At 38.1% G+C, this 25,790-nt stretch overlaps 2 protein-coding genes across 3 annotated transcripts in view; one reads left to right on the top strand and one right to left on the bottom strand.

The window, feature by feature from the left end:
• Nucleotides 1–10,416, top strand: part of LOC108678829 (cytokine receptor) — a 28,734-nt gene extending 18,318 nt beyond the window's left edge. Inside the window, exons 16-25 of the mRNA XM_018167318.1 lie at nucleotides 1,162–1,331; nucleotides 2,627–2,744; nucleotides 3,371–3,517; nucleotides 5,145–5,294; nucleotides 5,966–6,062; nucleotides 6,693–6,750; nucleotides 7,759–7,821; nucleotides 8,461–8,607; nucleotides 9,340–9,507; nucleotides 10,324–10,416. Of these exons, the coding sequence (XP_018022807.1) occupies nucleotides 1,162–1,331; nucleotides 2,627–2,744; nucleotides 3,371–3,517; nucleotides 5,145–5,294; nucleotides 5,966–6,062; nucleotides 6,693–6,750; nucleotides 7,759–7,821; nucleotides 8,461–8,607; nucleotides 9,340–9,507; nucleotides 10,324–10,416 (1,211 nt within the window). The remainder of the gene's footprint in view (nucleotides 1–1,161; nucleotides 1,332–2,626; nucleotides 2,745–3,370; nucleotides 3,518–5,144; nucleotides 5,295–5,965; nucleotides 6,063–6,692; nucleotides 6,751–7,758; nucleotides 7,822–8,460; nucleotides 8,608–9,339; nucleotides 9,508–10,323) is intronic.
• Nucleotides 10,417–15,749: 5,333 nt separating this feature from the next.
• On the bottom strand, nucleotides 15,750–24,344 carry LOC108678845. 2 transcript variants are annotated; one of them, XM_018167337.2, is made up of 3 exons: nucleotides 23,481–24,344; nucleotides 18,401–18,965; nucleotides 15,750–16,938 (listed from the first exon to the last, which is right to left on the bottom strand). In XM_018167337.2, exons 2-3 carry the CDS (start codon nucleotides 18,774–18,776, stop codon nucleotides 16,097–16,099), a joined length of 1,218 nt encoding a protein of 405 aa, XP_018022826.1. In that variant the 5' UTR covers nucleotides 18,777–18,965; nucleotides 23,481–24,344; the 3' UTR covers nucleotides 15,750–16,096. The 2 variants fall into 2 exon arrangements, with proteins under 2 accessions (XP_018022826.1, XP_047736550.1); XM_047880594.1 differs by lacking the exon at nucleotides 23,481–24,344 and adding an exon at nucleotides 22,326–22,407.
• Nucleotides 24,345–25,790: the final 1,446 nt, after the last annotated feature.

Here is a 25,790-nt window from a genome sequence, read left to right as displayed (position 1 = left end):
TAATTTAAATTAAATCCCATGTTAATTTTAAATTTAATCTTATACATTTAATTTGATTTTAAAGACGAAAATAATTTTTTCATTGTTTTGGAATTCCCTGAGGACGGTAACTGTCACCTTCATGTTCAATATTTCAATTAACTGCTATATTTCATTTGATTTCAAAATTAATGAATTTATTATATATATTAATTAATAATTATTAATTATTTCATTAGATTTAAAAAAAAATATTTTTTCTTTGTTTTGGAACTCCCTGAAGACGGTAACTGTCACATTCATTTATAAAAATTTAAATTAACTCGTATATTTAATTTGATTTTAAAGACGAAAAAGAGCTTTTCAGTGATTTGAAATGAGATTAAATTATTTTCTAATAATAGAAATGATATGGGATTACTGGATTTAAAAATTTAATTTCGTAAGTGATGCATTTAATTTGGTTTTAAAGACGAAAAGTATCTTTTCATTATTTTGAAATGAGATTTTAAATTTTTTCTTATAATAGGAAGGATTTGGGATTAATGGATTTAAATTTAATTTCATAACTTGTACCTATATTTAATTTGATTTTAAAGACGAAAAATAGCTTTTCCTTGTTTTGCAATGAGATTAAGTTTTTTATTATAATAGGAATGTTTAGAGATTACTGGATTTAAATTTAATTTCGTAACTGGTACATTTAATTTAATTTTTAAGACGAAATTTAGTTTTTCATTGTTTTGCAATGAGAAGTTTTTATTATAATAGGAATGATTAGGGATTACTGGATCGCGTTTATCAGGATACCAAAACTGCATGAACTATGAAGCCCAGGCTAAGCTGCTAACTGGGAATAAAATTGTTGCACAAATAACTATTTTAATTTTTATTTGTACATTAATATTATGTTTTTATTGCACACAAATGTGATGTTTGTACATCAGTATTGAGAATGTGATGTTTGTACATTAGTATCGAGTTTTTATTACACATGAATGTGATCTTTATACATTACTATTCACTTTTTATTGCACATGAATTTGATTTTTGTACATTAATATTCAGAATATGATGTTTGAACATTAATGTTGAGTTTTATTATACACGAATGTGATGTTTATACATCAATATTGAAAATACAATATTTATATATTAATATAACATGGTCCCCGTCCCTAGTGCCGGAGGGACCGCCCCAGTCCCTGGCCGTGACGTCCCGCACCAACACGTCCCTGACGTTGCAGTGGACGTCGCCCCTGGACGTCACCACCAACGGGCAGCTGGTCGCCTACCAAGTGACCACCTCCCCCCCGTCAGGAGTGGTACGGGTCGCGGGGCGTGACACGCAGGTGCGAAACATGGCGTGCTGTGATATTTCTTGTGTTCTTATGTGTTCTTATGTGTTATGTGATATTATCTTGTGTTCTTATGTGTTCTTATGTGTTATGTGATATTATCTTGTGTTCTTATGTGTTCTTATGTGTTATGTGATATTATCTTGTGTTCTTATGTGTTCTTATGTGTTATGTGATATTATCTTGTGTTCTTATGTGTTCTTATGTGTTATGTGATATTATCTTGTGTTCTTATGTGTTCTTATGTGTTATGTGATATTATCTTGTGTTCTTATGTGTTCTTATGTGTTATGTGATATTATCTTGTGTTCTTATGTGTTCTTATGTGTTATGTGATATTATCTTGTGTTCTTATGTGTTCTTATGTGTTATGTGATATTATCTTGTGTTCTTATGTGTTCTTATGTGTTATGTGATATTATCTTGTGTTCTTATGTGTTCTTATGTGTTATGTGATATTATCTTGTGTTCTTATGTGTTCTTATGTGTTATGTGATATTATCTTGTGTTCTTATGTGTTCTTATGTGTTATGTGATATTATCTTGTGTTCTTATGTGTTCTTATGTGTTATGTGATATTATCTTGTGTTCTTATGTGTTCTTATGTGTTATGTGATATTATCTTGTGTTCTTATGTGTTCTTATGTGTTATGTGATATTATCTTGTGTTCTTATGTGTTCTTATGTGTTATGTGATATTATCTTGTGTTCTTATGTGTTCTTATGTGTTATGTGATATTATCTTGTGTTCTTATGTGTTCTTATGTGTTATGTGATATTATCTTGTGTTCTTATGTGTTCTTATGTGTTATGTGATATTATCTTGTGTTCTTATGTGTTCTTATGTGTTATGTGATATTATCTTGTGTTCTTATGTGTTCTTATGTGTTATGTGATATTATCTTGTGTTCTTATGTGTTCTTATGTGTTATGTGATATTATCTTGTGTTCTTATGTGTTCTTATGTGTTATGTGATATTATCTTGTGTTCTTATGTGTTCTTATGTGTTATGTGATATTATCTTGTGTTCTTATGTGTTCTTATGTGTTATGTGATATTATCTTGTGTTCTTATGTGTTCTTATGTGTTATGTGATATTATCTTGTGTTCTTATGTGTTCTTATGTGTTATGTGATATTATCTTGTGTTCTTATGTGTTCTTATGTGTTATGTGATANGCCCAGGTGGTTATTGTTCCCCTTGTGCCCAGGCAGTTATTGTTCCCCTTGTGCCCAGGTCGCTATTGTTCCCCTTGTCCCCATGTCGCTATTGTTCCCATTGTGCCCAGGTTGTGCTGCGGGACTTACGGCCCTACCAGGCCTACCAGGTGCTGGTGGTGGCCTGCACCAGGGCAGGTTGTGCCGTCAACCACAGCGCCGTGGCGGGGGCGACCACGCGACCAGGCCGTGAGTTGTGACTAGTCTCACTAGTCTTACAAGTCTACACTAGTCTACACTAATCTTACACTGGTCTCACTAGTCTCACTAGTCTTACACTGGTCTCACTAGTCTTACAAGTCTACACTAGTCTACACTAATCTTACACTGGTCTCACTAGTCTTACAAGTCTACACTAGTCTACACTAATCTTACACTGGTCTCACTAGTCTCACTAGTCTTACACTAGTCTCACTAGTCTAAACTAGTCTACACTAGTCTTACACTAGTCTTGCACTAGTCTCACTAGTCTTACACTAGTGTCACTAGTCTTACACTAGTCTCACACTAGTCTTACACTAGTCTCACTCGCCTACACTAGTCTCACTAGTCTTACACTAGTCTCACAAGTCTTACACTAGTGTTAGGTACTCTGGTACCTTCTAGGTACCACAGAAGGTAGATGTATGAGTATTTTTTCACTTTCCATTTCAAATAGACCTAATGTTAATACATTGTCTGTACACTATGCAGTGCCAGAGAAGGTAGATGTATGTTTGTTGTTTCACTTTTTATTTCAAATAAAGTTAATTCTGATACATTGCATTTACTCTCAAATAAAATTAATTTTAACACATTTTATATACATTGTGCAGTACCAGAGAAGGTAGAGCAGTTGAGCGTGAGCCGCCGTGACGGCAGGATGTCCTGGGCCTACACCCCCGACCTCTGCCACAGCGCCTCCTGCTCCTTCGACGTCATCGTCGTCAATAACGACACCGTGCACTCGTATACCGGGATAAGTGAGTGGTCTTCTGTCTTTTTTGTATATGTCTTGTGTATATGAAAGATATCACCGGTTAACAAGGCCACCACAAACACATACAACGGGATAAGTGGGTCTTAGCTTGTGTTGTTTTTGTATGTGTGTTGTAAAAGCAAGGCCACCGTGCACACGTATACGGGGATAAGTGGGTCATAACTTGTGTTGTTTGTATATTTGTTGTGAAAACAACGTTACCGTACACACCTACACGGGGATAAGTGAGGCTTAGCTTGTGTTGTTTTTGTATATTTGTTGTGAAAACAACGACACCGTGCACACCTATACGGGGATAAGTGAGTGGTCTTCTGTCTTTTGTGTATATTTGTTATGAAAACAACGATACCACACAAACCTACACAGGGATAAGTGAGTCTTAACTTGTGTTGTTTGTGTTTAATAACGACACCGTGCACACCTATACGGGGATAAGTGAGTCTTAACTTGTGTTGTTTGTGTATATGTATTGTGAAAACAACGACACCATGCACACCTACACAGCGATAAATGGGTGCTCTTCTGCCTTTTTGTATATTTGTTGTGTATATGAAAGATATCACCGGTTAACAAGGACACCGTGCACACCTACACAGCGATAAGTGGGTCATAGCTTGTGTTGTTTTTGTATATTTCTTGTGAATATGAAAGATATCGTGGGTTATATTAGCTTGCATTAATATTTGCAGAATGGCGAAACTTGAAACTCCAAATTTTGACTTGTAGTTGAAAATAAGTTCATTTAATGTTGAGCTTGCTTTGCGATTGATGAGTCAGAATATCGAAGAATGATATGAATTGAATAAGAAAATTTCATGGTGAACAATCTCTTGTAACTGGAACCACATATTCACAGACACCTCTAAAGTAACACGTAATAAGTGTCCTGAAATTATACTGGAAGTTCTTATATTTATAAATGTTTCCCTTAAATACTAAGAATAATCTGTGTGTTTAATAGTTATTCTTAATATTTAAGTCTTTCCCTTAAATACTGAGAACAATGTTCACGTTTAATAATTATTCTTAATATATAAGGGTTCTCTTAAATACTAAGAACAATGTTCACATTTAATAATTATTCTTTATATATAAGTGCTCCCTTAAATACTGAGAAAAATATTCACGTTTAATAATTGATTTTTATATATAAATGTTTCCCTTAAATACTAAGAACAATGTGTACAATAAGCTACCAGTACCCTCACCCTGCCCCCTCCTGCAGGAGAGCACGCGCTCAGATAAACTGTGTGTTTAATAGTTATATTTAAGTGTTCTCTTAAATACTGTTAGGGAATTGTTTAAATTTATTCATGTTTCGTGGCAGCAGTTTTCCATTTTCATTCAGACTTTCAGTTCCGCAATTTAGGTTATGCAAACATCCGGAATTCAGTCATTCATGTTTTAGACTTTAGCTGGTAAGGACTACAAGGGCACAACGCAAGTGTACAGATTTGTGTTAATAAATACTGTGTAAATACTCAGTGTCCTATCTTAACTGAACCTTTCCTGACCGTGTGAGAAAGTGATTATGAAGTAGTCCCCCAGCAATACTAAGAATAAAGTATACAGTAACCTACCATTTATTAGTAACCTACCATAACCTGCAGGAGAGCACGCCCTCAGTCTGCGGGGCCTGAACCTGACGTGCGTCAGCGGGCAGCCTCTGAACGTCTCCGTGAGGGCGACCGGCGTCGACGACCTGGGGGCGCCCCTACACGGCCCCTGGCATGTCAAGGAGGAGCCCTGCGTCGTGTCGGGTGAGAGGGAGGGCCTAGAGAGGCCCTGCAACATGTCTAGTTGTTGTACCTGCCTAGAGAGGCCCTGCAACATGTCTAGTTACTGTTGTCCCTGCCTAGAGAGGCCCTGTACCATGCCTAGTACTGTTATCCCTGCCTAGAGAGGCCCTGCAACATGCCTAGTACTGTTGTCCCTGCCTAGAGAGGCCCTGTACCATGCCTAGTGCTGTTTTCCCTGCCTAGAGAGGCCCTGCAACATGTCTAGTTACTGTTGTCCCTGCCTAGGGAGGCCATGCAACATGCCTAGTACTGTTGTCCCTTCCTAGAGAGGCCCTGCAACATGTCTAGTACTCTTGTCCCTGCCTAGAGAGGCCCTGCAACATGCCTAGTTACTGTTGTCTTGCCTAGAGAGGCCCTGCAACATGTCTAGTTACTGTTGTCCCTGCCTAGAGAGGCCCTGCAACATGCCTAGTTGCTGTTGTCCTCACCTAGAGAGGCCCTGTACCACAATGATAAACAATACTCTGTAGTGGCAGCCGTCTAAGGTGCAGAATTGATTTCGTGATAAACATAATTGTTAATGTCACGAATGTCGTAGTAAATAATAAACGACTTCGTGCAGTCAGAAATAAACGACTCAGAAAATAACCAGAAATAAATGATTCGTATTTAATTCTGATTATTTCGTGCAGTGGTGACGTCCTTGGAGTGGTGGATCGTAGCCATTGTGGTGGCGGTTGGCATCCTCATCACCGTCGCCATCTTTGTTGTCACCAAATGTGGCCTCAGGTGAGGGCACTTGACGAGGGCAATGTGGGCCTCCCCTCACATAGCTGGTTTCTCCTCACAACGTGCATTTCCCCTCACAAATCGTATTTCCCTTACAACACTTGTTTTCCCTCACAACGCTTGTTTCCCCTCGCAACGCTTGTTTTCCAACAACGCTTGTTTCCCCTCACAACGCTTGTTTCCCCTCACAACCAGTGTACCCACTCACAGAGCTGTTCTCGGCGGACTCGATGTTGTCGTACACCTTGCCACAAAGTTCATTGCATACAAAATATTATGAATTTTCTATATGAATGTTGCTGAAATCTTTTATCAAAATGTGCCTGAATTTATGTCAATTTAAAAATATATTTTTCCTGATATCTCTAATAAAAATGTGCCTGAATTTATGTCAGTTGAAAAAAAAATATTTTTCCTGATATCTCTAATAAAAATGTGCCTGGATTTATTTCAGTTTTAAAAAAATAATGTTTTTCCTGATATCTCTAATCAAAATGTGCCTGAATTTATATAAATTTAAAAAATATAATATTTTTCCAGTTATATCAATTATAAAAAATTTATTTTTCCTGATTCTATGATCAAAATGTGCCAGAATTTATATCAATTAAATAAATAATATTTTTCCAGTGCCATTCGGGAGATCATGACAGCGCCCAACCTGCCGGACTTCAAGTCTGGCGACCTGGTGAGTTTTTATGAATTTTGAGAAGCTATGAATTTTGAAGCTAATTATTAGATTCTTATATAGTTATATAAGATTATATTATTATTATTATATTATTATATATTAATATAATATAATATATTATTATTATATTATATATTATATTATAATTATTATATTTTGAAGCTAATTATTTGAAGCTAATTTTGAATTTTTGAAGCTATGAATATTGACCTGGTGAGTGTTTACGTGAAAAAAGGCTTACTCAGCGGGATATGAATTTATTTGCTATATTATAGATGAATCTTTACTCATCTTGAATTGATTCTTCTTGTATTTCTTCGCTATGAATTTTGACCTGGTGAGTCTTCACGTGAAAAAATGGCTTAAGCGGGATATGAATTTTTTGCTGTATTATAGATGAATCTTTACTCATCTTGAATTGATTCTTCTTGTATTTCTTCGCTATGAATTTTGACCTGGTGAGTCTTTACGTGAAAAAATGGCTTACTCATCAGGATATGAATTTATTTGCTGTATTATCGATGAATCTTTACTCATCTCTAGGTGATTCTACTAGCGATAACTTTTTTATCGCAATAAATTTTAATGCAATATGATGTGACCATTATCCATGTGACATCACCCATCATCGCAATAAATTTTGAAGCAATATAAGGTTCACTATCCTCGCATCTTGGCTACCTAAACTCTTGTTTTTCTTACTCATGAGTTACTTGCTTTTTATTTAATAATCCAAAAGATCTTCTCAAAACCTTGAAATATTTATAATTAAAATGACCGCCGTTCTAACGTGTTTATGTTGTGCGTACCTACGTGACTTTTTTAGGTCAGATACACTGTTTTCATTTATAACTGTTAAAAAATCTGGCGTTCACAATCATAGATCAAAGACAGATTCGTCACATTACTGGCAATGATCTGAGAGAAAAGATTTATCAGTGCGGTAATAAATAAATTTATAACTGGATTGCTGTTCATAAATTCATCATATTAAATATTTTTCAGAAGAGCATCGGCGAGAAGAAAGTTAAGCCTGACCTGCCCCCCACGGGGCCAGCGTCTTCACAGGTGAGAATTAACCTCATCATAATTATCATTATCATTATTATTATCATCGTATCATTGTCTATGTAGTTATTAGCTATCATTATTATTATCATCGTATCATTGTCTATGTAATTGCTGGCACTATTATTCAATCTCTTCTTGCATAAACTTGAAACTTATTAAATAATATTTATATATTTTTGAACCTTTGTAAAGTGATAGCATAGGTGCTATGCCTTATGTCGTAGGTAACACCATACCTGTGATTGTGATGCGAACGAACTATCCCCTCATATATTGTGATTCCCTTCACAATTGCACCTCAAAACGCTTTTCTTTCCTAACTTTTTGTGAGTGAAATCTTTTTCATGGTGATGGTGATAGAAGTGAAATTTTTTTTTTCATGGTGATGGTGATAGAAAAGCAATTTTTTTCATGGTGATAATGATAGAAGTAAAATATTTTCATGGTGAAAATGATAGAAGTGAAATCTTTTTTCATGGTGATAAAGATAGAAGTGAATTTTTTTTGTTATAATGATAGAAGTGAAATTTTTTCTTTGTGATAATGATAGAAGTGAAATTTTTTCATTGTGAAAGTGATAGAAGGGAATTTTTTTTCATGGTGATGGTGATTATCATAAATTTAATTATGCCCCAGCAGGCGCTTTTCAACCCGGCCTACACATCCCTCCACCTCCCCTCGCCGGTGACCCGCTGCCCCCCTCAGCAGGACCTCTTCGACGAGGGGAAGCGCATGCCGCTCCTGTCGCAGTCCTCGGTCAACTCCGAGACCGAGGGTCCGGAGGTGAGCTTTCCCTTTATTTTTAAATTATTATTTATGACCAACGGCCTTAAGACAGGCTTTCTTTTTCCTTTCTAATTATAAAATTTCGGACCGAGGGTCCGGAGGTGGACTTTCCCTTTATTTTATAATTAATATATATGATATTTCGCGGGCTTTCATTTTTCTTTCTTATTGTAATATTTCGTTCCTGGAAAGATCATTTTATCTTTTTTCAGGTTATTCCACCGGAGGTGGGCTTACCCTTTATTTTTTTTATCTTTCTCAGGTTATCTCTAATTAATTTTTTGCTTTTAAATCATGAAAATTTTTAGCATTAACTTGCTTCATTTTCAAATTACTAGATTTATCACCAACGGTCTCAAGGCGGGCTTTCTTTTTCCTTTTTAATTATAATATTTCGTTCCTGGAAAGATCATTATATCTTTTTACAGTCATATCAAATCAATTTTTACTTTTAATTCGTAAAAGTTATTTGCATAAACCAGTAACGAATCGTGCAAATATAAATTCGACTAAATTAAACTTCCACCCAATTTTCATAACTTTGTGAACACACTCTTGCCTGCACATATGAATAAAAATATACAATCATGAATAAAATTAATTTTTATAAAATACCGTATGGATGATATATAATATATATATAATAATACATATATAATAATAATAATGATTTATATATATAATAATAATTTCTATAAAAATATAGAAATTACTGACTGGTTTACTCAGGAGGCGTCGGAGCGACACGAGCGTAACCCCTCAGGGGACTCATCCCGAGGGGGATCTAGTGAGGCAGACTCTGCCCTCGCCTCAACGGCTGAGGCTCAGGACTCTGCCTCCCAGCAGGACTCTGCCTCAGCCTCCTCACAAGACTCGGCCCATAGCTCTCTCAGACAAGTGAGTCAAGCTGACTCACGAATCTATTGATTCATTTATTTCAACAATGACCCCAAGTCTACTCAAGAATTCATGAATTTTTTATTCAATGAATGCTTTGGTTTATAATCTAGTTATTCCGAACCCCGTCATCCCGAACTCCGTCTTTTTTATCATTTTTATAATTTTGAAACTAAACTACCATTATATAAAAAAGGATCCGGTCAATCCCACATTCTGCGTGCAATTTTCCTTAAAATCTCTTTATAAATTAATCATAAACTTTTTGTATTCTGAATGAAATTAAGATTGTATAGTAACGAATATACAAGACCAGTTGTAATAAAAATATATATAGTAACGAATATACAAGGCCAGTCGTAATAAAAATGATGTGTTTACTCTCTACCACCCGCGCAATAGGCAGTTATCTCGTATTGTTCACAATGCTATTCCTACCTGTAGTACCTGATAGTGCTATGTTTTTCCATGCTGTAGAAGCGTTCATTTAAACCATTTTGCTGCTTAGGACGCTGAGTTTTAAAAATTTGATGTTTAAGATTTATAATTTCAACGGCTGAAAAAAGTTAATTTCAATTTCAAAATTTAATTAAAAATTTAAATTGAATTTTGAATTAATTTTTAAATTAAAATTTTAATTCAATTTCAAAATTTAATTGAAAAATTTATATTGAATTTTGAATTAATTTTTTAATTCAAATTTTAATTCAATTTCAAAATTTAATTTAAAATTTTAAATTGAATCTTGAATGAATTTTTAAATTCAAATTTTAATTCCATTTCAAAATTTAAGTTACTAAATATTAACGGCTGCAGGGGCGCGACTTGTGGCCGCCCGTGGGCACCGTGCGGCAGCGGTCGCCAGGCCCTTACGTCCTCCACGGCGAACATGATGGTGATTTGGAGTGAGGGTAATGGGGAAGAATATTGTGCTAGTTGATGATAGTGTTGATGAGGATGGTGACCAAGGTGTAGGTAATATCATGTGAGGCAGTTTGTAGAAGAACCGTCCATTTCAGTTACCAAATAGATGAAAAAAATTGTATCCCATTAGTCTAACATGCCTTGCCACCGACATCACATAGAAATATTATTTATTTACTTTTCAGAATATCAGCGAAGGATACGTGGCTATTCGCTCGGACCCAAACCTGCCGATAAAAGATCCGATGCAGAGCAGCACCCCCAACCTTTCGGCGCCAGGTTCAGGCATCCCGATGCACCTCATCACTAAGACCTCACTAGGAGGTGAAGCAAGCGCCGCCATCTCCCGCCGCTCTAGCACATGTTTGTTGCCTAGCAACAAGAACAGCAACTTCTCAAGCCCGCCTTATTCAAACGCCTCTTCGCCTCTTCCAGCGTATTCGCGACACAGCTTTTCACCACCAGGCTTTATCAAAGGACCTTCTGTCGATAATTCCAGCGTTGATTTTGATGAACCTCGCTATGTGGCCATCGCCCACAGCAACGATGTCAGTCGTCTTAACACTCCGGAGAGTTTGTGTGATCAACCGCATGGCAAGCGAAGACCGACCTCAATTCCTTCACTGTTGAACATTGGGAAATCTGAAGAGAAGCACGAACTGCCTGGGTTTTTCAGCAACGCTGCCGGAGCTTATAGTGTGGTTGGGAAGAGAAAGAACGCCATACAACCTCTTTCATCTAGTCAAGGTTATGTCACGTTAAGCAATCAGCCGCCTCGATCTAAGGCCGCCGCATTTACCAGTAACAATCTCGCGTCTGGCAGCTCAGTAGGTAAAGATATTCCCGACACAGCGGTCAGAGACGGCGGACCTATACGGCTAGCAAGCGAGTTACCTAGCGAAAGTCCAGCACCGAACTACTGCACTCTAGAGGACCTAGAGTCTCTTCCTAGATCTGCTTCAGGTCAACGAAGCAATGCTGCGGGATATGTAACGGCATTTTCCGACGAAGGATTCCCTAGAAAAAGTTCCAAAATGTTAGATTCTGGACAAAGTAGCATGACGCCGAGTTCTAACGACCACTACGTGACCGCGGCACCGGACTGCTGGGCCTTCACCAATCCAAGGCCCCGGCAGCTGGATTTTTCGGACGAAGTGCGGTTCGTTGCGTCCGCTCCCATTGAGAACCAAAGAGGACGTAAATGTTCTCAGATAGACCATGATGATTTAAAATGCTCGAACGAGAGACCCAACACGTGTGATGGGGTCAACTACAGGAATCGGTATCCCTCGAACTCTCCGCCATCAATGTGGATCACCGGGGCTCCGTCCCTGTCCAAGCAAAGTTCGGGCTACGTGAGTCAAGAAGCCTTGTCATCCGAACCACTTGTTATATCACCTAAACGTCTCTTTGCTCACTCTAATGAAGCGAAAGCTTCTAAGTCCATTCCCACCGAAGTATCTTTCGTTTAGGTCATATATCACCTCAAGATCCCCCGTATAGCTAGCATTTGTCCTTGGTTCGTTTCGGGCACCACTAACAGCAAAGTCGGAGTGCCGCCTTCGAATAGGTCCCAGACTCTAGTACGGTCTTTGTTTTTGTGACTCGGGTCTGATTCATCGGTACGAATATATCAATTGACGTAAAATAATTTGATAGATGTATGCTTCCGTAAAATAATAATGGTGCTAGGTTTACTCCTGCTCTGTACAAATGTAAATTATCTTGAAATGCACTCGTGAATTTGAGTTTAACGTTAACGTATTCGTAACTTTTTAGCGAGTAATTTTATTTTGTATGACTGAGGTGCTCTGGTCATACCTAGATCTGATATCTCGTGTTTTGGACATGGGTTAGATATATGCGCAGATTATCGTATCGTTTATTATCGTTATTATTAAAAAATAGAACTACGCTCTACGAATAATAGATATCATACGTACTATTATTACCTCTGGATGAATGTCGTTGTTTTGAGTGTTCTTCACAGCTGAATAAATGAGAGTCTTGTTGCTCTGTAATGCTTGTGTTAGGTGACTGCAAACATATGCTCCTTCCGTGTCTGTTCTCTTGCTACTTCTTATATACTCATCTCTTATCCTCAACTGTTTTCTCCTCATGTCTCCTCATCTGTTCTCCTTATCTGTTGTCTCCTCAGCTGTTGTCTCCTCATCTGTTGTCTCCTCATCTGTTATCTCCTCAGCTGTTGCCTCCTCATCTGTTGTCTCTTCATCTCTACGTCCTTATCTCTTATCCCTTCTTCATCTCCTCTCCCGCGTTCTCCTCTCAACTGTTCACCTCCAGAACATCGCTTTTTGTTATCTGCTCATTCGTCCCCCGCTAAGCCATGTCGGCAGCCGAACGAACTTATTTCGCACAGACTCTCTTTTTAATGACAATTATAACAGAATATATTGGTAACCTAGATAGATTTAACTGCTTTATGAATCTCTTTAGCCAAAACGTGTTTTATTTATTAATATTTTCAGTCATTCATGATCGTTTATCAGATGAATTAGTTCAAAGTTGCATTATAGTTTGAAGTTGAGTGACCAGGGAACTTAATGACGATGTGGTCAGGAGTTGGTACTTATTGATCTGAGCTCAAGTTTTATATGCTTTTTATTCATAATTAAGTTCTTAAATACTCAGTTTTAGGAAATGTTTGCCAATTCCCTACTATATATAATTGCCTTCCAAATTAATGATAGATCTGTAAAAATTTCCCGAAAATATAGAGAAAATTTTTCCGTCCGGCACTATTTAATTAGGAATTTGAAATATCGGAAATTTATATTTTATGCTAGTAATTAATAATTATAATTGGTACCTTATTTATGAATAATTGGTCATCGGCATTAAAAGAAATGATTGACGTTATAACATGTATTGATTAAGGTTGAAAGCGATTATCGTTATCGTGCTGTTCACAATATATAACGAAATTAATATGGGCGACCCAGTGACTGCAGTTCAGAGTACCAAGATTGGAGCAGTGAGTTATGGGTTCGATCCCAGCTACCTGTGACATTCTTTGCTTCTCGTCCAACGTATTGGCTTTCCTCCACTGATTGGACGTCTAACGTATTAGCTTCCTCCACTGATTGGACGTCTAACGTATTGGCTTTCCTTCACTGATTGGACGTCTAACGTATTGGCTTTCCTCCACTGATTGGACGTCTAACGTATTGGCTTTCCTCCACTGATTGGACGTCCAACGTATTGGCTTTCCTCCACTGATTGGACGTCTAACGTATTGGCTTTCCTCTACTGATTGGACGTCTAACGTATTGGCTTTCCTCCACTGATTGGACGTGTAACGTATTGGCTTTCCTCCACTGATTGGACGTCTAACGTATTGGCTTCCACCGTCATCTACAGCTCGGAAACAAGTCGTAAATTCCGTCTTGCTGGAATCACTTCATCAATTCGCCCTCTTTATAATTTGGTTAACATTTAGGTTCGCGCTTCTAATATTATATAAAATATCGCCCAAGTATACAAGTATTTATATACAAGTATACATAACCGAATCTCTAATTCGGTGTCTTATTGGATGCAGGAGTCTCGCCTGCCACGACGCTTCTCACGGCGGCTTTATACGTAATTTGAATTTATTTATACGTTTGTGAATATAATCTATGAATGATTGGAGTTTTTTATTGTATTGGTAAAAATATCATATTCTACTGTAGGCTGATCGGTACAGATTATGTTTTAACTTTTCATCATACCTTGCCTCAATCCTAACTTGTTCACAATACCGCTGCCTGTTAGGAGATTTGTTCACCATATCACACCATCAGAAACTTGTTCACCATATCACATCTTCATCACAACGGCATTTTATTGTGTTCCATTATCATCAGGCTTATCTTTGATATGATATGCTGGGAAAAAAGTTGTTCTGACATCACCTCACTATATCATTCTGCAGCTCCATCATCCTGCAGCTCCATCATTCTGCAGCTCCATCATTCTGCAGCTCCATCATTCTGCAGCTCCATCATCCTGCAGCTCCATCATCCTACAGCTCCACAATAATTTCTGACATTGTATCAGTTCACTTTGAAATTGCATTGAAAACAAATTGAAAATTTTTTATTCGATCAAACATAACGTTAAAGTGCGCTTGTCTTCCGTCAGTTCAATATAACTCAATTCAAACTTGGATTTAATATAAGTAAAAGAGTAGCGTCCGGGAAATTTCTCTCTAAGTATTTTCATATTTCAACACACATCATTCTGAGTGATTCCCACATCGAGGTTTGGAGTCAGGAATTGTGTGATGCATTTAAATAGTAAAATTAGTTTAAAATTGTTGTTCATAATTATGTTTACGCGGTGGTCGATGCAGATATTTAATGTTTCAGTTACTTTGAAGAGTTGCTATAGATCTGATCTAAGTACCTGTTCGGGGTGCGTAACTGTGAGCCAAATGAAACCTAACTACTTCAAGAGAGTGGGTTGATTCAACTCAAAATTTGAACTACGAAATTTTTTTGCTCCTTAGAATCGTGTGAGTTCTTACCTTTTGTTTTTGTGTAAAGTTTTGAAGTCTGCGTCCATTGCCATGCTGATGCGCCGCCAACAGAGCGAACATACTTGCTATTTTTTTCCCTACCTTAAATATCAAATTTATCTGATATGTACATAAATGTCAAATCGAATCCATCTCGATTTTTGAAAGTTTAGCTCGCTTTATCGCTATAAGCATCTTGCTGCGAGTGTGCATTCATGTACAGACTTCCGTTCACTTATTAACAATCAGAACTCGGGCCTATGATATCAGACATGTAAGCCATGTAAAAAATTATTAAGCATGCCCTTAGTCCTCATTATCCTCCTTAAGTTTAGTGATGACTTCAAATACTACTTGTCATTCATTAGCCTGGTTAGTATTTTCATTACGTCAACGTTACCTTCTGTGACGTTCGTTTTCTTATCACTTTGATTTTAATCACTTTGATTTTAAATCACGTGTGTGGTGTTCGTTACATGTACGAAAATACGCCACCTGATTTATACTACCACTCGATGCATCCTATAGTGTCTGGATGCAAGCTGTAACTGGATGCCTGTCACTATATTTCACAGCCCCTTGTTACATTTTCAAACGATTTTCAGTTAATTTCGAAGTCGTTTCAAAAAGTTATGATTATCGTATTCGTTCACTAACTTCTTAAATTTTTTCTGAATTTCGACCAGCGACACAAAATTGAAAAAAATAAGTGCTGGGCAGAAATGTTTCCTGTTGTGTGTGAGCCACCAAACCGCAATGACGGCATTCCTAGGGGATAAAAAATGGATAACTAATCGTGAGTTTAATAGTTTACTTCAAATCTACTGTGGTACATCAGAGGGAGGATAGTTGCGTCACTCAGTTTCGGAAAAATAAATGCGTAGCGTGTGCTTGTAAAGAAAAATAATGCACCTCAACGGGACTTTTGGACTCGCGTTCGTTTCTTGGCTTAATTTAGCTCATATTTTTTCATCAAACGGATCAAATGCGACTTTCTCAATAGAATTTGCTAACAAAGGCTAAAGAGAAAATATTACAAAAATTAATTCGCCTTTGTCGCAAGCGCTTTACTCCCTGGTGAGTCATCCCGACTCACTTATTGTTTAGTACAACGAACAGACTCCAACATTGCTCGTAAAGTCCTCAGTACAGCGCTGGAATATCCCAAGAATCCGGATGATATTCAAGAGTTACGTTCAGAAGATTCTGGTGCCACAGGGAAGAATCTCGGTCGTCGCAGGGAGATTCAAATGACGGCGATTCGAATGCTTCCATCGGAGTTGACGAAGAGTTTGTGTCTTGCATGGGAATGAGTTTACCTTGGAATATAGGGGCTTTGAGTTCAGGAGGGATACTGCAGTCATTGGCTAAATCATTTCTGAATGTCGTAGCGAAAGGCAAAGCCACATTTGTTGGAGATAACGAGGAGTCTGTGGAGAACATGTCCGTCGTAGTAACAACTCCAACATCAACATGCGGTAGACTGGCAGTGGCAGGTGCCGTAGCATCGACGCTGTTTGCCAAGTTCCTGAGCGCTGCACTGCGCTGTACCTTGTCTGCAAGCTTCTCCATGAGAGCTCGTCTTCTAGGAGACACTTGATCTGCTTTAGTGAGACCTGGACTCTCATTAGACGTATCACTGCACTGCTGGATATCAGGTACCCGAGATCCATCTGATGTCTTGAGGCTGCGGTTACCCGCCATGTCCAAGCTTGGCCACGCCGCTGCGGTCAGAGCTGCAAGTCTCCTTTTCTCTTTGCGCTTGCGGTTTTCTCGTTTGCTTCTCTCGGGATCACTTAATCTTGCCGCGGCCCTTCTCACTCTTCGCCGGGCGTTGCTGAAGAAATTCTTGACGGTGACGTGATGAAGACGAAGTTCAGATGCGATGTAGAGCACCAGACATCTTGAAGGTCTGTCGGTGATGTGAAAAATGGCGTCCAGGGCCGTCCGCTGCAGGTCGCTTACTTTGCCTTTTGATATCGTGTCTGGAATTGAAAATGGGAATCTTTTTTAATCATGTGCTTTTTTGGTAACAATTCTTCTAACTTTATTTTATTAGAATGAACAATTCCTGCGATTTTTGTAACTACTTCTTTCCCACTTACTGTCCCTCATCCTGTTCACTAGTATTACAAGCCCCATAAATTAGACGTTGGGCTAGGACGACGTCATGGAAACTCAACGTTACTTTATGTAAACATGACGTTAATGAACAGATGATTCATTGATTAAACCGACACCATCCGATAGCTTAATCCCTCATCTCCACGGATTGGACTCCAGCTATCCATCTCACAACTACAGGATTTTCTAAGCTAGAAGATTTTTTCGGAATTATTTTCACGGCTCCAAATTTTCGCGTTGTATCATATTTACGTGTATCATGTACTTATTTCCATCAAATTTTCAGTATTCAATGCTTCCTATAACTTGAAAATGAATGTTGTTACATTCGAAACGTCGTTAATAAATGAAAATTACTTCTTTAAACCTGCATTTTGATCAACCAACGTCATCTGAAGAATTGTTTGGCCCTGAAAATTTAAATAAATGAATTCTATGGTCAACTAACCGCCCGAGTTAAATAAGCTTATTCTGTCATCTAATACTAACCTTACGTTAAGTAGAGGTTATGAAAATCAAAATGAAAAAAAAAATAATAATTGTGTGTCACGTTAAGTAGACCTCGTCCGTATTCGAGCTTAAAATTAATACTCGCTACACTGTTCTAACGCGCTACACTGTTCTAACGCGCTACACTGTTCTAACGCGCTACACTGTTCTAACGCGCTACACTGTTCTAACGCGCTACACTGTTCCAACGCGCTACACTGTTCTAATGCGCTACACTGTTCTAACGCGCTACACTGTTCTAACGCGCTACACTGTTCTAACGCGCTACACTGTTCTAACGCGCTACACTGTTCTAACGAGCTACACTGTTTATAACGCGCTACACTGGTCTAACGCGCTACACTGTTCTATCGCGTTACACTGTTCTAACGCGCTACACTGTTCTAATGCGCTGCACTGTTCTAACGCGCTACACTGTTCTAACGCGCTACACTGTTCTAACGCGCTACACTGTTCTAACGCGCTACACTGTTCTAACGCGTTACACTGTTCTAACGCGCTAAACGCGCTACACTGTTCTAACGCGCTACACTGTTCTAACGCGCTACACTGTTCTAACGCGCTACACTGTTCTGGCTAAAGTTTGCAGCGTCGAGATCGAGCGACAAGTTGACCCTCATGGCGTGGTGCCAGCTACTTCATTGTGCCGAGTGAGAAATTTGTTAGACGTGCGCCACGAAAAATTTGGCACTTTTTTAGGATCAATATCAGTTATGTCAATGACACATTATGGCTACACAAATAAAAATGATGTTAATAGTACTAGTATGATAGTAGAATAATCATGCTCAGGTGTTAATGATTTTAACTCACGGCTTTCGTCGCTTCGAGGTTCTGGGTCATCTTCGAAAAGTTCTTTGGCCGACTCGACTGAGTTCGACTCCTCGGCTCCAGATTCACCATCTGCACTCGAGGAGATCGAGCTCGGCAAGAAATATTCCGGCAGACAGGAAGCTGGGCTGTCGAAGAACCCGTTCTGGATGTTCCCCGCATCGTTCAAAACTTGTTCACAAAGTGCCGTTGGTTCTTCAAGAACTGTATTCAGGCTGTGTTCTTCAAAACTACCAGAGAACCTGTCTAAGCTGACCAGTTCATTTTCGTAGTGAGATGTTCCGTCGTCTAAAAAGATGTGAGTTTGGTCCAAGGCTCTCGTCGGCGTTAACCGCGAGTTAAATGAAGTGTTATTCATATCAGAGAAGCGTGTGAATCTCAATAATTATTGATTGAGTAATGAGGCAAGATAATGAAAATTAATTTGCCAAAATTTAAAAATTACAGCCTCAAAGCGGTTGCAATTGTAACTGACTGATTGAACAAAACGTATTATCCAGTTTTTTTACTCACAATTCAGAAATGCAGTCAAGGACCACGTGATTTTCTGAAAAGAAATCAACAATTAAGATATCATTAAACATTCTTCATAATTATTCTTATAACATAATCAATATCACATGGCGCCGACGAATTTAGTGAGCAGTATTGCCCAGTGATTTTATGTGTAAATAAACGGTGCCAAAACTGCAATAATCGTGATAGCAAAGCCCTTGGGATTTACTTGCATTCTTGTAAGTAAAGATCTTGGGATTTACACCAACATGTCGCCGCGACTAGCGTAAGTAAATTGTAAATTTTTATTCATTTTAATCTATTTGTATTCAATCGGAATTTGTTGAATCCGTTGCTACCTTACATGCTACTTCAAGTACGAGCTACATTTATTGGTACACTAGATTTGTTGTCCAAGAACTTAACTCTTAAAAAATTAACTTTGTTATTACAAGCAATAGCCCGAATCTATTGAATTCGAGAATCGTGCTCACCAGCCAACGTCACAAATTAAAAAATTTGCACATTTTCAAATTAATTGTGGTTGAGAATGAATTTTGTTATTCAATATTTTATTTATTAGGTAGTTCCAATTTCAACATATGAAAATTATCAATATTCAACTCTTTGGCATATCACTATTATTAGTATCAATTTTGTTAATTTTTAAAGAACTTTTCTGAAAGGAAATTTTTGGTAGCCGCGTTGCATGTACCTCAGCTCGCGTATCGAAGATACGGACTTTATTTAAACTATACCCTAACATCAGATTATAAATTTAATTTATTTATGAAAATTCCGCCTAGGCGGGATGTGAATAAAATGATGTACAGTCGATTACATTTATGTAGGCTCAAAATTCATAAATTTGGCTCCTATAATTCTAGCGCAGGGAGACCCAAATAACGGCGCGCAAAAGTGTCGGTCGTGTTTAGTTTTTCAATGTGGAGCAGGGCTTATTTTTAAACGAATGAGCCATTAGAATGGGACTTTCAAAACACTTCCGCAACTGAAAAAATTTTACCGTTAATGTTTGAGTTAATAGAGAACAAACACAATTTACGAGCTACATTTTTCACTATAATTCAAGATCCATTATAAATTCTGAATTTATATAATCGTTAACTGAAAAATATAACCAACCGAATTGCGAACGAAATACAAGATTAATCACAATTTCAAAGTTCAATGAATAGGAAAAGCAACGACAAAGTTATTCGTTTTCTTTGAGTCTAATTCTCAATCAAACGAAATTAGTGAGTCAACAGTCAGTTTCGTTTCAAACTATCGACGTGCCGGCAGCGGAAAACGAGCTCTTGCCAATGGCGTCAATACTGACATGGATGAACCGTAATCTGAATTTTACCAAGTTTGGAGCTTCATTTGTGGCCTAAAATTTATTAATTTGAAGTCAAACGTTGACGAATGTGATTTACATTATTGATTAGCAGCTTCAAATGGTCTTGGTGATCAGCGAGCATAATGAAAAGTGAATTGTGCAGTCGGAAGTCGCATGCAGTTACCACTCATGGTGGTAATCAGGTACTATACACTAACAGATGATGTGATTAAGGACGGTGATGACAGATAAACCTTACTAAATGTAGGGGAGCCTATAGTTTTATTTAACATTTGCATCAATTTTAGCCGCGAGGATGTGAGTTCATCTATATTGATTTCGTCTACATTTCTCATAAACTTCGCACACTGGTGTTAGGCCTAGTTCATAGTTGGTGACGGGGAATTCGAGTCACATCCGACGCCGTTGCCGACCACAATATTACAAGAAAGGCAGAATTTTCAGATTTTGGGGCAAAGATTTTAAAGTATAATTCGCGATGCTACAATGTCTTTGATTAAAGTTGCGTAAATATCTTTTCAAAAACGTCAGTTTTGTCATGGGTTTGTCATATTTGTTGCCAAATATTACGATGCTGATCATTCGTTAGTAGTTAGACTGCATGATGCCCAAAAACCTCGAATCTCGCTGCACGTGGCAGCAGCAATCACCGGCTGCCTGTAATTTTTATTGTTTGTTATTAATTACCAAGATAGATAAATATGAATGGCAGGGCTAAGAAATTAATGCCAGGACTCTATCCTGATTTATGAGCATAGAACTATCCAATAGTTGAGCTCGTTAGCCTTGTTAGCTCTGATATTTTATATTCTAGGGTTGAAATTCTATGTTTACTATCAGAAATGTTTCACCACGCTGTTCGATATTGTTTCGTTTAGCTGTTTCAAGACAGAAAGGCTGCTACTACTATTACGCTCTACATACTGTAATTCACAATCCTCATGCTTAAACAAGTGAAAATCTTAACAACATGAGCAAATAAATCTTCTGATTTATAGTGTGGTAATTGTAATGGTTTACAAATTTACCCACTAAAACGAAGTCTGAGTTGATTCAACACGTTAGTAGGTCGCGGTTATGTGGGTAGATGAGATCGTTTACACTGGATAGTACAGCATTTGGTATGAGGAATTATTGGTTAAACTTATTTAAAATAGACGTAAATGTAGCTTATTCTGTGGTGTTAGATTCTTGCGTGATAGAAGTTTTCAATTTTATCCACCGTTGAACAGATTGCTCTTGTTTATCTGTCCTGATATTCCTGTTATACTTGTAGTATACAATCACTACCGGTTCATGCAGGAGCATGCGCATGCGTGTCTCAAGTTTCAGCCATTGGTCTTAACACCAAGTTACGCTTTGATGCTTGATACTAAAAATTTCAGCTACTACAGACGTTATTGACGAACGGTCCACCGCCATCCAGCAACGCAAACTCTCAGTAGTATCGTAGATCATCATTCAAAAAGTCTACACGGCTCGAAAATTAATCAACCATGATAACCTCTCACTTATCATGGTTTATTCAATGAGAATTTTGCTATTTCATTTCAGTGTTTGTAATTTTTTCTGTTTTATATGGCTGCTACGATCTAAATTAATTGGCCTTGAATGTTGCATGAAAGAAAATTTCGAATATCGTGTTCCGGATGACCGAACCCTGTAATCTGGATACCAGTCTATGAAGTAAGGTTTGGAGAGTCGCTTGCCAGCATTATAATGGTTAGGTGTCAATGATGGTTTGGTGTCTCGCAACATTTATGGTTAGGAGTCGAGCGACGCCTAATGCTCAACTGGTGTCAATGCCGAGGCATTGTAAACGCCACTTTGGCTTGAGGTAAAAACGTGCAGTTTGTATCTGGTGGAATTTACTTAAATCCGTGGACCTGCCCAGAGGACAGGAAAACAAAATACAATAACGAAAACAATAGACTGGGTCAATAAAATTTTGACAAATTACTAATCAAGAACATAGAGCAAATTGAAACGTACATGAATATACTGAACAGCAGGGACACGATTCAAAAGGTTTAGTAACTAAACGTAACTTACGTTGGTTTTCAAGGGGTGCTTAAACGAAATAATAGTGCGAGAAACTGCGGACACGATGATGGTTCATCTGTCTAATGCGGCTGCAAGGTGAATGAATTACAACAAAACGATAGGCCTAGACGCCGCTAATCCGCCGAGTCAATGGTTCTCGGCACAACTGTATAGCCATAAAAAATTTTGGACGACTTTTTTAGCATGCGTATTACCGAGTGATTACCTGAATAATATATGTGATATAAGTCTTATATTCAAATTACTCATTTCTTCATGTATGAACTCCATTCTTCATCCCAAGCTAGCCTAAACATTGACCATGATGTTGGCTGTGCGCCATTAATTTTTAAAAGTTTAATTTTTTAGATTCCTTTCTCGCCTTCATATATTACTGGCATTGTGTTATTTTTCAGGACACGTTGTACAAGGGGTGGGACTTGATGCAATTTGTCACAACTCACAAGTTCTATTTGGGAGTGGCGTATCATTAGAGATGACTTAACTTCTGATTGGGCGTTACCGGCTTGCAGCAGGTGCGTGCATGCTTAACATTTCATAGTATGTTAGGGGGAGAGAAAATGTCCCATTTTACAGAATAAGTGCGACAAGTTTTGCACGTTCGTTAAACGTAGCAAACCTCATTGTTTTGAAGCAAATTTACTCGTAACTGCTGTCCCTAAAAAAATAATAAATAGTAAATAAATTATTGTTTCAGCGTTCACTATGCCGTGGGCCTGACTCCGATTCTTAACATCGCAGATATTCTTAGCTTGTTGCGGTCTCGAACCCGCACCTCTCTGCTCCAATCCATTAATCGGAGCTGTAACCTGTAAGCCACCCTCGCCCTATATTAGACGCGTGACCGTTTCTTGCCAAATACCGTACCATACAAATATTAGAATTTTTCCGCAGGCTATTTTCTCTTTGACCTCATAACTTTGAAGGCACAATGTCTGAGTGAGGCTTCAAACTAAAATGGCCTCATTCGTTTATTATGTGAGAACTGCTCAGCTTAAACCTTAAAATGCATTTGGCTTTAGAGAATCGTCGTTCGACAGAGTTACGTATCACGTTAACACGCTAAAAGCACTAAAGCGTCGACTGCAGCCTCCGGCCTAAGGTTTAAAATTACGAAATTCGTGCACGCTTGGCTCTACGTACCTTCAGATATGGGTTGAAGCCGTGGTACATCCCTAAATTCAATTTAATCATCCTTTAAGATTTTGTTCAAATCCTTGAACAATATTTTATTCACTTATTTCAGCGTAAATTTAACTCGTAATTAGCTGGTATGTTTAGTGCTTTGAATTCGTTATAGCTTTGTGCTAAGAGGGTGTGGTGAGGGAAGAGGATGCGTCGGCATGGCCAAGCTGGTATGCGGTCTCATTACCCGCATGTAGAGTCTGTAAGTGATGGTGGTACACGGCCACGTATGGCAGGTACATCATGTTCGGGTACAAGCGTTCGTAAGCAGGTGGCTGGTCGTCGTTAATTCGTTCATTTGCGTTAGGTTCGTCATGCAGTCTAACCACTTGCTGCTGTTCCGCCATTCTCATTTGCTGCTCCATTTGGCGAATTTGGAACCCAAGTGTTGGTTGGGTTGAATGCATTACTTTGCAACAACGGATAGTGTAGTAAATCATTATTATTAATGCTACTGATATGGACACAATGCTAGTCCAAAACCACACGCACCATGGCGTGCTGAAGCACAGCGCCACCGACATGTCTTGAAGTCGAACTCGGTGCCAAGCACAAGAGAAGATAGGGCGTTTTCACTTGAAATTGTATTTATTTAAAAAGGATAACATTGAATGAGCTATTGAACGTTTTTCTACAATAGCCACTGCCCACTGATACAGCTAGATCAAACTCGTGTATTTGTAATCAAAAAGTTACAGATCAAGTTCATTTTATAACCTATTGTGTAACATGTTCGAGATTCGATGTTGCCCGAATAATGTCTATCGTGTTCATTTACCTTTATAATCGGCTACTTATTGTTACCTGATGGATAATGAAGAACTACGTTCACCAACTGCGGAGGTGCGAAAGTTATTGAGATACATATTTATCATAGGAAGAGAGCGAAGTTCATTTAGATCGAGAAAACGATTTTCAAAACTGTCAGCCAAACCACACGCTTTGGCCTATGCATGAAAATGACTGCGAGCTCAAAAAGATTTGTATATTCCTGTCAGTTTTGTTATTGATGAAAAACGCGTAACTTGTGCAGCTGTGAACTAGAAAAATTTAGTGAGATTAATGCCATTTAATTAAACATAATGGTCCAGCTTTTGGAAAATGAATGAATTTCTATATATAGAGTATGTATACCCAACTCGAATCGGTTTTCAGTAGTAGACGTCATTAAAGCTACGTAGGTTATATATACGAAGCAAACAAACGGAAGTTATGCTTTGGTGGTCGAAACGTCAATTGCAGCGCGGAAGAGAACTTCCGGGTCCCGTTGAGCTATCCTACAATCAACTCGTCATTTAAAATTGACTAATGAAGTTTGCCTAATATATATAATTGATCAGGTTAGCATCTGCCTAAATTTGATCAAAAAACGTATTGGATGGCAGTTCTATTCATTTAAAATAAAAATTATGCCTACTCGCAGGTTTTCCCTACAAGAGAGGTTTTCAGATATCTAATTCGAGTTTTACCATAGAATACAAGTAGAAAATCAGATAACTTGAATTCTGATCGACAGTTCGAATATTTTCAATTTATCAAAATTATGGCGAGCACTTCCAATTATAATAGTTAGATAAACCGATTAATCATGCTGTTAGTCGGTGCCATTTCCGTGTGTAGAAAAGATAGCACCGGAGTGATCCCCTCCTGCGCTGTTAATTCGTGAGGGAAGTACATTGCTACTATTTTTATTAAACGGTCAAAGAATGATTTGCGCTGGGTAAATGCGACGAATTATTTGAATTGTCTCGTATGTGTTCGAAAGACCCGGAAAGTGCAAGTGGTCGGATTTCCTCGAAATCTAAATTCGATCACACATTTCATATATTGGCTTAATAATATACGTTATCTTGTTCGCAAATAATTTTGTCTCACCGAAGATATTGACATGAAATTCCACCGCTGAATCATGTTCACCTTTTCTTATAAAGTTTTTATTTGTTAAAATAAATTATTTGTCCACATATTACTGTTCATTGTGATGACCTTTTACTTGTTTTATTAGTACTATTATTAAAGGATCAATTATAACACAGCTGTAACGACCACTTTAACAGAACAACAGTCAGGCTCGTGCTTCTTATTTATAAATAAACAGACACTGAAGAGCGTCGCAACTAACACGTTGCGCTGGCGACACTCCTGCACCTACACTGACGCCCGGTGCTCAAGCGCATCGACTCTACCCTCATCTTCGCCTCCGAGGTTGTCCACTATTTTAAGGGACCCTCATGTCTATTTCGAGCTCCCTCGAAAGAGGGGAGAAGA

This window comes from Hyalella azteca, unplaced genomic scaffold (genome assembly GCF_000764305.2).
Source record: "Hyalella azteca isolate HAZT.00-mixed unplaced genomic scaffold, Hazt_2.0.2 contig5640, whole genome shotgun sequence".
NCBI classification, from domain to species: Eukaryota; Metazoa; Arthropoda; class Malacostraca; order Amphipoda; family Hyalellidae; genus Hyalella; species Hyalella azteca.
The sequence above is the reverse complement of the archived record's forward strand: the minus strand, read 5'-3'. Positions and strand labels throughout refer to the sequence as shown.

What these genes read in the sequence shown, in the direction of transcription:
- LOC108678845 (XM_018167337.2), bottom strand. Translation starts at nt 18,776, where the DNA reads ATGAATAACACTTCATTTAACTCGCGGTTAACGCCGACGAGAGCCTTG. An exon ending in ACCTCGAAGCGACGAAAGCC is followed by an intron (nt 16,939 to 18,400) that starts GTGAGTTAAAAT and finishes TTTCAATTCCAG; the next exon opens with ACACGATATCAAAAGGCAAA.